The 14,816-nt window shown below is 38.0% G+C and overlaps 1 protein-coding gene across 9 annotated transcripts in view; it reads left to right on the top strand.

Annotated features, from left to right (window-relative positions):
* Positions 1-14,816, top strand: part of Mef2a (myocyte enhancer factor 2A) — an 84,987-nt gene that overhangs the window by 40,345 nt on the left and 29,826 nt on the right. For all 9 annotated transcript variants that reach the window (XM_070043158.1, XM_070043155.1, XM_070043150.1 and 6 more), the window contains one exon: positions 1,048-1,251. In XM_070043158.1, coding sequence (XP_069899259.1) covers positions 1,048-1,251 — 204 coding nt within the window. The remainder of the gene's footprint in view (positions 1-1,047; positions 1,252-14,816) is intronic.

Here is a 14,816-nt window from a genome sequence, read left to right as displayed (position 1 = left end):
CAAAAACCCCTCATCTGAAGCACATATGGTCTTGAGTATTTTGGATAAGGGCTACTTGACCTGTAACAATAAAATGACATGGAAACTGGATTGGAGGACTTAATAAGGTGTAACAAACAGTTTTAGGAGAGGTAATACAAATTAGAAAAACTGGAGAAGAAGCAAAGGGGAAATTGCATGAAATTGACATTCTTGGTGAAGGGGAAGTTGAAGATGTGACCATAGGAGTGATGGGCATGTATCCGAGGTGGAGAGAGAAAGGAACAGGGAGTCTAGTGCACAGGCACTGAAATCAGCTGGCGTAGAAGTAGACTAGAAAAGCAGGGTGGTCAGGTGCAACTACATGAGAAAGATTAATTGGGCTGGATCACTTTGGACTCACCACAAGGTGGATTATTAGGTGGTATGATTTCATGGCATAGACTTCAGAATATCTGAGATTTTCAAAGGAAAGAGTAGGAAATAAGGAACAAAAAAGAATTACTTTTTAGGGGGTTTGAGTATAATATTTTTAAAGAAAAAATGAGGGGTTCTGTGAAAGGATTTATAAGTAGCAGATTTCAGTTAGAAGAATAAATAGTAAAAGAACATTTGACAGCATCAGAGAATTTGCTGTTTCTAAACTGAATTCAGTGGGCACAGTAGGAAGGTTTGAGAGTGAAGAAAAGCAAAGCTTAGATTAGTGAATAGATTTAGCTGTTTAGGGATTAAAGCCTGGGTGCTGTTGGATTACCTAAAATGGAGTTGGGGGATAGGTTATAATAGTTTCAAGCTGAATAGTAAAAGACCTCACTGGTTAGTGTTTCCTTCTGTTTCTTCCCCTTCTGTGTAGCTCAACTAAGGATAAGGAGAAACCTTGACCAAGGAAAAACTGTAGTCCTGTGGTAGAATGGGGAAAGGAAGAGGCACGGGTAGAGCTTGAGGCTAAGACTAATTCCTATCTTTGAAATCTGGCTCCATATTGAAAAAAGACTCAGTTTCAAATAGCCTAAATGTCAAGTACTATACTGCTTTCAATAAAAGGTACTTTTTTCTTGGATTGTGCAGGTCACATTTACAAAGAGGAAGTTTGGATTGATGAAGAAAGCCTATGAGCTTAGTGTGCTCTGTGACTGTGAAATAGCGCTCATCATCTTCAACAGCTCTAACAAACTGTTTCAGTATGCCAGCACCGACATGGACAAAGTTCTCCTCAAGTACACAGAGTATAATGAGCCTCATGAAAGCAGGACCAACTCAGATATTGTGGAGGTAACACACATGTAGTAATGCATGAATTGCAGATAACAATTAAATCTTCTGTTAAGTAACATTAACTGCCAGATTGCTTTGCATGTCCAAAATATTGAACCATTTCTTATAAAGATCTAAAATTGCTGTATGATGACCCACTTGTGCTATAAACAGATCCTATTCATTCAAACAAAATAAACTGGCCTCTTTTCCCACATAAATCTAACAGCCAGTATAATCTTAACATTTTGCCTATGATTATGTATTTTCTATGGTTTTAAATGAAAAGCTATAATTTTAATAGGCTTTAGTAATTGCATTATGTCAGCAGTAACTCACAACTTTCAACACTAATGAAAGGGAAGAAAATAATTTGTTTTGTTAAGAACGCTTTAGTTGGGGGAGGGAAGGAACATCTTTGGGTTTTTTGTTTTGTTTTGTTTTCTTTTTATCCATAACCCATTCAGTATCTTGTATAGTTCTGTCAACTTAATTGTGTGAAAAAGAAATTGCTTCTTAAAGAATGATTTTTTTATCTATTCAAAATGAGTCTTTTAAAAATAAAACTTTCGGGGCTGGGAAGGTGGCTCAGTGGTAGAGTGCTTGCCTTGCATGCCTGAGGCCCTGGGTTAGATTCCTCAGCACTACATAAGCAAAAAGAAAAAAGCTAGAAGTGGCGCTGTGACTCAAGTGGTAGAGCACTAGCCTTGAGCTGAAGAGCTGAGGGACAGTGCCCAGGCCCAGAGTTCAGGCCCCACAACCGGACCCCCCCTCCCAAAAAAATAAAACTTTCATAAAGCAAAACCATAGTCAGACAGACATAGCAGCTCATGCTTATAATCCTAGCTACTTGGGAGCCTGAAATCTAGAGAAACACCGTTTTAGGTCAGCTTAATCTCAGCCAGTAAAAAGCTGGACATGGTAGCTCAGGCCTGTTATCCTAGTTACATGCAAAGCAAAAAGCAAGATCTATTAAAAAAGAAAAATAGAGCAAAAAGGCCTGGGACTGTGGCTCAAATGGCAGAATACCTGCTTAGCAGGTGAAAGGATCTGAGTTCAAATGCTAGTGCCACCCCAAAGAAGAAGAGATAAGTTCTAGTGTTCTGTTATTTAGCAAGGTTGTATAGTTAATGATAATGGACTATATTTCAAGGAAGCTACAAGAATTTAGGTTGCAAATAGGTAGTTTGCTAAACACATAAAATTGGTCTTTTTTCTCCTATGAAGATGATGCACCTGCACCCTTACTTGTAGTGCATGTCTGGATCTCAGTTCTTCCTCCTAGTGGTGATAATACACACATTTATCTAAAACTGTTAATAAGGTCATCCAAATCAACCCTGAGGGCGATGCTTATGTCATGTAGCTAAAACATTTAAATGCTGTTGGATGCATTTTAAAGAGCAATATAAGCAGTTTGGGGCTGGGGGGCATAGTTCAAGTATAAGAGTACCTGCTTGGCAAGAATGAAGCCTTCCTTGAGTTTAAATCCCAGTACTGCCTGCCTCCCAATAAATGATGATATAGAGAATAAGTGAAATTCTAATCAGTGTAAAATTACAAACAAAACAAAATATTCAAGGATGATTTGAACAGTGAAAGTAACTAGGGAAGACTGATCAGCTTATCAAAACCTTCCTTTCAATTGGTTTGCACTGCTTTCTTACATAATGCTGTGCTGTTTCTTAGTAGGACATATTGCTCAGGGTAGCTGGGAACATTTCCTTATAATGAGAAATTCACATTACTCTTAAATTTGTATATATGCTTGTCTAGATCTAACAAGACCAAACATGAAAATACATTGGTAGTTAATTACCATTAAATGTTTGAATTACAAAGAACTTTATTTTTATTAAAATAATAAGACAGGTATTGTGCCTGTCATATTAGTTACTCAGGAAGCAGAGATTGGAGGGATAGTGGTTTAAGGACAGCCTGGGGAAAAAGTTCATGAGACCCTGTTTCAGCTGATAAAAAAAAAAAAAAAAACTGGGCTTGTCATTCTACCTACTGAGGAAGATCAGTAGGTGATCATAGCCCAGTCTAGCCTAGACATAATTACTAGACACTATTTGAAAAATAAAGCAAAAGTGAATGTGGTTGCCTCAAGTGGTACAGTATCTGCCTAGCAAGCATGAGGCCCTAAATTCAAACCCCAGTACCAACTCCCAAAAAGTTAAAATGTTAGCTTTCTATAAACCTAAATCTTAATAATTAGACTTTATATTTTATATTTATTGTAAAAAATCATTTAATTATTAAAAATAGCATTTAAAGGCTGGGCACCAATGGTTCATGCCTATAATTCTAGCCACTCTAGAGGCTAAGATCTGAGAATCATGGTTCAAAGCCACCCCAGGCCAGGCAAGAAAGTCCATGAGATTTTTATCTCTAATTAACCCAGAAGCCAAGTGGTAGAGCACCAGATTTGAACAGTGAGGGCCCAGGCCAGGACCTTCACAAAAACTATTTAAAAGCATTAAAATAATTTTAGTTTTACATTAATTGAGTATAGATCTACTTGCATACAATTTTTTAACTCTTTAGCTCATTGCCATCAGTAGAACACATATTATTTGAAAATCTTGCTCATAACAGAATGATTTCACTGAAATAAAGATGAGAAAATGAATATGATATATATAAAAGTAATACATATCCTTATTTTACTACTTATCCAACCATTTCTGGTGTGTGAATAGGAATACATGCAGTAGTAAGTAAATATCATTTTGATAATCTACTAATACAGCTTTGAAGGAAAAAATAAACTGCCACACTCAACACACGAAACAGTTGTGTAACCAGATATAAATGGGATTTTAACCCACACATCAAGCAGTTCTGTGTATCCAGCTGCGTATTCCCAAGTTTAGATACTTCCTGGAGTACTTAGCGTCAGAAACCACTGGATGAGAGCTTAGCTCATATCATAGTAGGTTGTGATCTGTGCTCCTCACCAGTTGTTACAAACCAACTCCCTCAAGCCCCTGCCTGGGTTTGGTTAGTTTGCTAGAATAGCTCACAAAACTCAGGGGTGCCCTTGCTTACCTCTTGCAATTTATTCTGCAGTGTATTATAATGCAGATGAATAGAATGATGAAGAGCTACAAAGGGAAAGGAACGGGGTCCTCACTGCAGAGCTTCTGTCCTTGTGGACTTGAGGGGCACCCCTCCACCCCAACACTAGATGCTTTTACCAACCTAAAAGGTCTACTTCCTGCATTTCATTAGGTGACAGTCCACAGTGAATGCCATCAAAGATATCAGTGGAGTCTTTTCATGTTATTGAGCACTGGCACCAAAATAAGTGACAGGGGCCTCTCTCTCCCTTTAGTGCTGGGGATCAAACCCAGAGCCTTTTGCACATCTAAACAAGCACTTTGCCACCAGGCTACACCCCCAGCCCTAGGTGGCAGGCTTTTTTTGGTCCTGCAAAGAGAAGTAGTTAAAGCATTTAAAGAAAATATTAGAACCTCCTATATTTTCTTGTCAGTAAATTCAGATTAGAAAATGGCCAGCTCTATTATGTAATTTTATAACAATATGGCCTAGCATGTAGGAAACTAGAGACTAAAATCACTAACATTACTAGTCACCCATTATTTATATACATGCATGTGTATATAAGTTGAATTTATACTAAATAAAAGTCTAGAACTAGTAGAAGCTTTGGAGCTATGCATCAAAATAAGTGTTATGCTAAAATGCACGAAATGAGTTTTAGTAGCTGCTACATAAGAAATGTTTGTTTTGTTTTGTATCCCCCCTTTCATTTTGTAGAAATAGTACATATTTCTATTGGAAAAAAACAATTTTTACTGGTGGTTGGTTTTTTTGAGATAGGGTCAGTGACCTCAGACTGGACTGGAGCTCACTCTTTAGCCTAGGCTGGCACTGAGCTCAGAATCATCCTGCCTCCACCTCAAGTGGTAGGATTATAGACATGTACCACCATACTCAGCTAGTAATATATATATATATTTATATATATTTATATGTATATGTCATATACATATAAATTATTGACATGTAGCTTATATGGCAATGAAGGGGATGGGAGGGGAAGAAAATAGTTAAGATTAGTTACATCTATCAATTAGAAAATTAAAACAGATGCCAGTGAAAGTGATCATGTGCCAGGAGCATCAGTGGTTCTCAAAATGTGGTATTCTGCCCAGCATGTTGATACTGGTCAGTACTAGAGAACACTTTAGAAATAGAAGTTCTTGGGTCTTACCGCAGATCTACCGTATCAGTTTTAGTAGAAGTCTAAATAATCTTGTATTAACTTGTCCTAAGTGTAGTTGTGAGCCGAAAGTTAACACAGAATCTCTTGGAAATGGCTATATCTAGCTTTTAAACTGTTTTTAGCTTGAAGACTATCCACAGAAATAATTTTTGGCAGTGAGTAAACATGAAACAGTAATTTTTTTAAAAACCCTTTAAAAAGTAATTAAAAATAGCATGCTAGTGATACGCAAACAGGTGGATCCTTTTTCTCTGGAACAGTAAAGAAACAAAGAAAAAAAAGAATAAAGATAGTTTATTGCAAAGTGAAAGAAAATTTGCCTGGAAGAGAAGACAGCAGCACCTAGAAATTGGGAGTTTGTTTTGGCTGGGCAGGTTACCTCCTTTTATTCTCTCTCAGTTGGAGTCTACCCCCAAGCTTCATTGATTGTATTAGGGGCAGGCACACATTTAGGTGGGCTCATAGGCAAAAGGCCTATTGGTTCATTGGAAACAAGGGCAGATGTTCAACTAGGCCAGAGCTGTTGGGTCATTTCCCAATTCCCAGTTGGTTTCACTGCCTTCAAAGGCAACTGAAATGTGACTGAATTAGTTACAGCTGTACCTCACCCAGCCACAAAGAAACAGTGGGAATGTCTAAGAATGGAGAAACTCCTTAGTGACATACAGTCTTGCCTCCCTGAAGGAGGATCTACCAAAAGGAATAGTAGTTCTTTATTGCGGCCTGTACTTTCTGAGGAGGGGAGAGAATAAGCTGTGTAACTCATAATTATCACCAAACAGGAAGACAGGAGTCCTGAAGTGTCAACCAAGCAGAGCTAACACAAAACCAAACACCAAAATATAAGCTGGGATAAAAGTGACAACTCTATTGGAGACCTTTGTAAGCTTCCAGAATGCTGATGGGCCCCTGGGGAAGGGTCACAGCCCAGTTGTTGTGAGGCCACTGACCTGTCACTAGTACCTGTGAACACTGACTGTTGTAATGACTTATATTTCACTATTACTACATGGTATGAGAACTTCTTTCAGAGGTGCTTTATGAGAGTGGCATGAGTTAGTGGGAGATGGAATCTGGTTTCTTAGATGAACAAAAAAGAAGTGAAATGTCTTTTGTCTCTTGAAGGGCATGGTGCTGTTTTTGGTATTCTGGCAGTTTTATAATATCCTCAAAGAGGTTTTGGAAACAATCACCCTCCCAGCGCCACCATGTTATAGAGAAGGAATGGAACAGACACAGAGTGTTTAAGAGGCTTGCCTAATGTTTTCCAGAGCTTCATTTGGAGTGGCAGGGAAGGGAAACAAATAATGAGACATCTGGTTGTAAGACTAAGCTCTCCTCCTCCTCCTCCTCCTCCTCCTCCTCCTCCTCCTCCTCCTCCTCCTCCTCCTCCTCCTCCTCCTCCTCCTCCTCCTCCTCCTCCTCCTCCTCCTCCTCCTCCTCCTCCTCCTCCTCCTCCTCCTCCTCCTCCTCCTCCTCCTCCTCCCCCCTCCTCCTCCTCCTCCTCCTCCCCCCTCCTCCTCCTCCTCCTCCTCCTCCTCCTCCCCCCTCCCCCTCCCCCTCCCCCTCCCTGTCCCCTCCTCCCTCTGCACCAGCCTTCCTTCCTCATAGCCAGGAGCAACAGGATGGTGATTAACAGGGTTAGGCACACCATGCCATCCTCATGGTCCTCTCCTCTTCCCAAGTCTGTGCCATCACCTCACACAGCAATCGCTAGCACTCGTGCACTTTCAGTTTTGCTATTTTTATTTTGCTACGTAGTTGAGCATAAGTGGATATCATGTAATTATTCATTTTCATTCATAACCTGTTATAAGAGACTAGGCATTTCCACCAGGTGCCAGTGAACTTACACCTGTAACCCATGCTACTCAGGAGGCAGATAGGAGGACTGAAGTTCAGAGATAGCAAAAAGTTTGTACGACCTCCAATCCCATGGTAGTATGTGATTGTCATCCTTGCTACTCAGGAGGCTGAGATTGGAAGGATTGTAATTCCAGGGTAGCCCAGGAAAAAATGGTTCATGAGACCTTGTCTCACCTGAAACAATCTTGGGGATGGTGGTGCATGATTATCATCCCAGCTATGGGAGGGACTGTCTAGGATTGTGCTCCAGCCTTACACTTGCTAATATGCAAGCACTTTACCTTTGGAGCCACACTCTCTAGCTCCTTTTTATGTCAGTTATTTTCAAAGTAGGGGTCTCACTTTATTCCTGGGCTAGCCTGAACCGAGGTCTTCCTACGTTGCTTTCCTTGTCTCCAGAGATGACAGTCATGAGCCACCACTCCCAGTCATTGTGCTTCTCCCATAGCTTGGATAATAGATAAGTGCCATTAGGCCCAGCCTTTGATTGAAATGGGCTGGCCTTGACCTACAGTCCATCCATTTATGCCCCTCAAGTAGCTAGGATTACAGGCTTAAGCTACTTTTCCTGGCTTCTCTTTTTAAGATTATAATAATATGATTCAGATCATATCTATAAAACATTCCAATTGGTTGTATGAGAGTTTTATATTTTTACATTTTGGACATGTAAATGCATAGTTAGAATTTCTCAGGTTTTTGTTTGGTTGATTCACAATTCTAAGTATTCTAGAATTGTGCATTCTACTTATATTCTGGGAATCATTTCATTAAATATTTAGGATTTTGATATGTGAATTTACTCAAAAATATTTCTTATAGTTCTCCTTTTAGAATTGTTTATTTTCCTAAATTTATTTTGGTTCTAAAATATGCTACTTCCCTAAGTTTTTTTGTTTTTGTTTTATGTGGTGTGTTCATTGGAAATCTTAATATACTTAGAGATAGCATTTAATCAGCACTTAATCCATGTAAATACCAATGATAATTATTCATGTTCATAGTAAACATTTCCAAAGCTTTCAATAATCTACATGAAGTACTACTTAGTACCCTAGAAACCACTTCCCCAAGTATCCTTCACTATTATAGAATTGAAGCATGTTGATTTATATGCCAGACATACTTGATATTAACTTACTAAACTACTTGAAAGGTCAATGAACTCTCCTGTTTTGGTCATTTTGTGTAAATGGTATTATATAATATGTAGTCCATTGTGGACCCTTTTGTCACTTAAGTGGATATTTTATCCATATTGTGCCATAAATTAGTACTTCATTCTGTGGCTGAATCCATTGTATTTACTGCTTTGAAGTTTGTGCACAGTTGTGTGAACATATGTTTTTATTTTCTCTTTGGTATCTAGCTAGGAGTGGAATTTCCTGGGTTGTATGGTAAGTTCTGTGGTTTAATTTTTGAGGAACTGCCAAATTATTTTCTACATCTTAAAAAGAAAAAGGAAAAGCATCAAGAAAAAACAGCCCTTTATGAGAAAATTCTTAGTTCATTTCTTTTTAAAAATACTGATTTAAAAAATTTCAGTATTTTGGGGTCATGCTATCTGGACCAACTCTCCTGCTGCAAACAACTAAAAATGCTAGCTAAACTATAAAAGGCCATCTTTTCAGTGCCAAAGAGCTCTAAAGAATGTATCAGAAGTCTAAGGGAAGGTGAGAACACAAAGGTAAAGAAGTTTTTAAAGCTCTAGACACCTTCAGATATTTTATCCGTCTGGACAAAGAAGTAAAAAGCAGAACTTCAGGTTCTGACAAATTTAGAAGCAAGGGAACTTTTATTTTATGAGCTTAATAAACTGTCTCCAACAGTTGACTCACAACTACTTTCTGCTCCCAAAAGATTGCAGAAATAATTAGTTTTGAACAAATGAGGTAAAAAAAAAATGAGAAAAGGAAGAAAAGAATTTTACCTCTGAGCATTTGTAAACCAAGTATCAGCATCAGGTGGAATTTGATGCCACAGTCTTAGAACACAAGAACTTTAAGAAAACTAGTTCATCAGGTACCTGGAAGAAGCACATTTGCTTCCATTTGAAAAGACTCCTTATTCTATGTGTCTGGTGTGAGGTGGAAAGAGCAGAAATGAGGGACTTAGACTCTAATCCTAGTTCTGTCCCACACTAGTTGTGTGATCAAATAGATATGAGATGAATGGTTGAGTCTCCCAGCCTTAGTCTCCTCTGAAGATAGGAGATGAACTTCAGAGTCATAAAAGTATCATTAACTTTTAATTTAACAGCTAACAAACCTTTTTGAGCAAATATGATCTCAGGGTCCCACCATTCATCAAAATTTTCACTCAGTGGACAGATTCCCAGAAAAGAAACACGATCAATAAAAACAAAAACAAAAAAAACGTTCTTAATACTATTGTCATGTTTACCACAAAACTTCCAAGTCCAAATGATTTCATAAGCAAGTACTGACAGATTTTTAAGGGGGAAAATTGTATGAACTTCGGACAATAATGGATGGATCTCTTCTTTCTTCATATGGAGCTAGCCAACAGAATTCTAAAGAGAAATAAATTCTTCACAATGTAAGATCTCTAAGTGAATACTAGTAAACAAGAGACAAGTTGAATTGTATCAGTCCTTCTTTAGCCAAATAATTTACTTAGAGGGTTAAGACCCTTTTTGAATTCTTGGTTGTAGAGATAGTAGCCAGATTTAGAAAAATATAAGACTTGGCTAAGGGTTTATAAAGAGACATGTAAAGAGATATGTAAATGGTTTCCTTCATGAGATATGTAAATGGTTTCCTTCATTAAGTTTTTTTGATTAGAAGAGAAACCCACTTAAAATGGCCTAAGCTAAAAGAGTAATTTCTTGAAAGGATACAGACATATGGATTCCTGAAGGCTGACACAAAGAGACCTGTCTCCAAGGGCTCCATGTTCTCTCTGCCACCAAAGATGTTTGGCAACATGAGTCTTCTGAGACAAGATAATGCTGTCCATGTCCAAGTGAACGCAATGAATTTAATTGAAACTATTGGAGATGAATTTATATAAATAAATTCCATCCGTATTCATAGGGTGATAATGACACTACTCAGGAAATGATTGCTACATACACAGCTACTATTTTCTGCAGGTTAACTGATTTCCATCTTTATAGGATTATAAAATAGCCCAGTCAAAGAAACAAAGGTAACTAGCCTAAATAGGTGTTCCATCCACTAAATTTCAAGGTTGAACACTGTTTTATCTTAAATTATAAAAATTACAATCTCATAAATTACCTATGTTACAATAGGATATAAGAATCTATCTATCTAATTATCTACTTATTGAAATAACTCTCTAGGCCCATAAATATAAAAGCATACTAGCAGAACACAACCTACTTCTACCTTACCAGCTTCAGTTTCACTTTATGTCACAGTAGCTTCAGATAGAAAGGAACCCTGCTTCAGGGATTGTGGGGTGTCTTGCTTCAGACAGTTACACCCTTAATACTGTGATCATAAATACTGTCACAGGACTTAAGAATTACTCTTTAATTTCTTGAAGAGTACTGAAAAGTCATAAGCCCTCGCTAATCACATTTCTTCAGTATTTGATACCATAATGAATTAATATGGATACTTACATAGTCAAACAGTTTCAGGATTAAAAAAAGAGCTCAGTGTTTTTTTCTTTCAAAAACTTATAGTCGAATACTAAGTCCTGTCAAAGTTTATTAGCTATCTCTTCAGATATTATTAAGGTTAAGAGTAACTCAGCATCCTTTAAACTAAGAACAATTTTGTTTTTTAAAGACAAAATCATGATTCTTAAATGTAAAATGAGCAAGTACCAAGATTTAATATATTAATATCTGTAAGAATCTATACTAATGATTACTTACAATTTCTTTAAAACTAGTCAGAATTGGCTGGGTACCAGTGGCTCACACTTGTAATCCTAGTTTCAGGAGACTGAGATCTGAGGATCATGGTTTGAAGCCAGCCCAGAGAGGAAAGTCTGTGAAATTCTTATCTCTAACAGACTACTCTGAAAAAGCCAAAAGTGACACTGTGGCTCAAGTTGTAAGAGCACTAGCCTTGAGCAAAAGGAACTAAGGGACAGCACCCAAGCCCAGAGTTCAAGTCCCAGGACAGGCAAAAAAAAAAAAAAAATTTAAAAAGTCACAACTGGTTAACATAAATCTAAAGATACGAACATATAATCCTGTTAAGAAGACCAAATGAATTTGGAAACAGCGGCTTGTACCTATGGCCCTAGCGACTTGGGAGGCAGAAATGGAGAAATGGGTCTGAGGGTACCCTGGACAAAAAGCTGTTCTTCGTCTAAGTCAGTAAGCTAGACCAGCATGGTGGTGTGCACCTCTGACTCCAGGCAGAAGCACAAGACTCTACCTGGAAGTTAAAGTAAAAGAGGGCTGGGACTATGGCTTACATGGTAGGGAGACGACCTACCTAAGTAAGCCTGAGACCCTGAATTGAAACTAGTACTGCCCTTTAACGCCCCCCCCCCCCAAAAAAGCAAATTATTAACTCTCCAAAAATAAACTTATATAGAAATGGATTGACAGGAAATTTAGGTACATTAGTTTTAGGACTTTTTTATAAAAAGAATAATTTCATCAAATCAATGAGAACCTTTAAATATGTTTAGAATACTATTATAAAGACAGATGGTATCAACTCAAATTAATAAACAATGGCTTATCAAATGATCTTTTTGGCACAGGATCCAGTTAAGAAAATGGGATAAATCAACTTGAATGGTATATACCACTGAAATTTGAAGCTATTTTGGCACATCTGAGTTTCCTCCTTAGGTTTGCCAGAGTGGCTGTGAAAACACATTGCAAGAAATGAAGTTTGCTGGGGTTCTGTTTACTTTAGTACATGGCATGATAACCAGCCTCAGAAGCCAAAGAGAACAACAGTAGCCACGTTCTTGATATTTTCTTTCCCTCATATACTCAGACAGTTTTTTGTCGTTGAGCAAGTGTTTTTATTGTACCTAACCTGAAGCGTGAGTGACAGCTGAAGCTGGTCTCTCTCTGGTGGGCCTGGCCTGGCCTTGTTAATAGATTACAACATTCCACTCTTGTTAATGCCAGCGACACAGGAGAAACATTTACTATTATGCTATTTAGTAATGATAAAGGTGACAGAAAAAGTCTTTTTATGGAAGCTGGGTCCTCACAGCAACTCTTCATGCTTGTGATAAGGAGACACTAGTTGGCTGTCAAACAGAGGTACACTAGCTTGTTATCTGCAGGGCCGATACTGCCTCTTCAGCTCCCTCCCTGTGCCAGGAACCTATCTGAAGTGAAGGGTTGCAGAGCTACAGATAGCAGAGCACTTTTCTGGTCCAGAAGTACACGTAGAGTTAGCCCTCCTTTTGTAGGATAAAAATTTCATGGAAGTTTTGAACAAAGCTCATCTTCTCTTATAGATTTAAAAATTTTGAGAGGAAAAATATGTTTGATGATTCCTATTGTTAGAAAATTCAGGGGCTGGGAAGGTGGCTCAGTGGTAGAGTGCTTGCCTCGCATGCATGAGACCCTGGGTTTGATTCCTCAGCACCACAGAAACAGAAGTGGCGCTGTGGCTTAAGTGGTAGAGCACTAGCCTTGAGCTGAAGAGCTGAAGGACAGCGCCCAGGCCCAGAGTTTAGGCCCCATGACCAACAAAAAAAGAAGGAAAGGAAAGGGAAGGGAAGGAAGGGGAAGGGGAAAGAAAGAAAAAAAGAAAATCCGGTGATAAATATTTCAGTATACCAACAAGAGCAAGATTACATTAACTACTTTTAAGATATGTGACAATTAGGATGAAGAAGCCAAATAGAGTAAGGCTAGAGTAAATAATCAGTGTCACAATAAGATCTATGGGCACCTACTATATTTATTCTGTTTCTTGAGCTGGGTAGATTGTAAGTGTTCTGTGTGTTCTGTTATTCAGAGTATTCGCATTTTCACTGCTGATAGCAACTGGAAGAGATTGGACAGGTAGGACTTGCTACCAAGGATGGAAGAGGACAAATGTCTCCATCCCTTAGGATTTTGAATAACAGGTCCTTTTGTGGTTAAGTACACATAGATGTCCATATGTAATAATGGAACTCCATGGAGCAGTTGAGGAAATAGATGCAGTATTTTCTATGGGCCTTTTTGTGTTTGGATTTTTTTGTTTTGTAATTCAGGACCTTGCGCTTGCTAGGCAGGGACTTTCAACCTGAGCCATACTTTCAGTCCTTCCCCATCTTCTTCAAGACCAGGTCTCACTGTGTAACTCAGGCTGGCCTCAAGTTGAAAATCTTCCTTCCAGCTTCCCAAGTGCTGGGATTACAGGCATATATCATCACATCCCTGCTAAAGATTGCTTTAATAAGAGACATGGTGTATGAGATTCCCAACAGGTGACAAGTAGTTGGAGAAGTGAACATATTTTATATTCATAACTGCTTGTGACTTTCTCTGAGCCTGTAAAATTAAAAAACATACTAGATAAAATGAAGTTTTAAGGTAATTTGGCTTCGGAGAAACAAAAAATTTCTTAGATCTTCATATACTATGTTTGCATTCTATTTCAGGAAAAAAGGAATACAGTAAGCATCCATAATTACTGCAAATTGTTTTCATTTTTAAAGTGATACTAATATCTTTCAGAACAAACTTAAAATGTACTTTAGATCTAATTTAAACAATAATTTATTGATGTACTTATCTTGAATTAGTGTTATCATCAAACTATTTCCTAAGTAGCCTCTCATAGTTAGGCATACTTGGAAATTTTTAATGTCCTAACACTTCTCAAGTTTGCTGGAAATTCATTGTCTTAAAGCTATTTAGATTGTTGAACCCAGTAACTACCTTAAAAATGAAAACCTATTGGGTTTTTAAAAATTAGACATTCTTCAAGTAGATTACTAATCATTGTTCTTTAAGCTCTTGATTTTAAAATTTATTCTGGGCTTGAACTCAGGGTCTGGGTGCTGTTCCTGAGCTTTTGTGCTCAAGGCTAGTGCTCTCTTACTTTTAGCCATAGCTCTATCTCCAACTTTTTGGTTGTTAGTTGCAGATACTAGTCTTACGGACTTTCCTGCCTGGGCTGGCTTTGATCTGGGATCCTCAGGTTTCAGCCTCCTGCATAGCTGGGATTACAAGCATGAGCCACTAGAGCCTGGCTAAAATTTATTCTTTTAAATACTAGTTATTTCAGATGACCGTGTTTTAAAAAAATTATTTAACCAATTGTCCACTAAATTTTCACCCTAAAGAAAAAAAAAGTTAATAGCATGATCCAGAAGATATGAAAACGACACTCAAGAAAGTTATCTGGAAAGTCAGTCCACAAAGCAAATCATAAAAGAAGCTCTATAGAAGAGCTAGCAAAGGGGAGAGTGAGCCATTCTGAATAACTTCTTTTTTTTTTAATTCGTAAGGCCTGAACTCTGGGCCTAGGCACTGTCCCTGAGCTCTTCC

This window comes from Dipodomys merriami, unplaced genomic scaffold, assembly GCF_024711535.1.
Source record: "Dipodomys merriami isolate MVZ:Mamm:240054 unplaced genomic scaffold, mDipMer1.0.p SCAF_33, whole genome shotgun sequence".
NCBI lineage: Eukaryota > Metazoa > Chordata > Mammalia > Rodentia > Heteromyidae > Dipodomys > Dipodomys merriami.
Note: the sequence above shows the minus strand (reverse complement) of the source record. Positions and strands in the feature narration are given on the sequence as shown.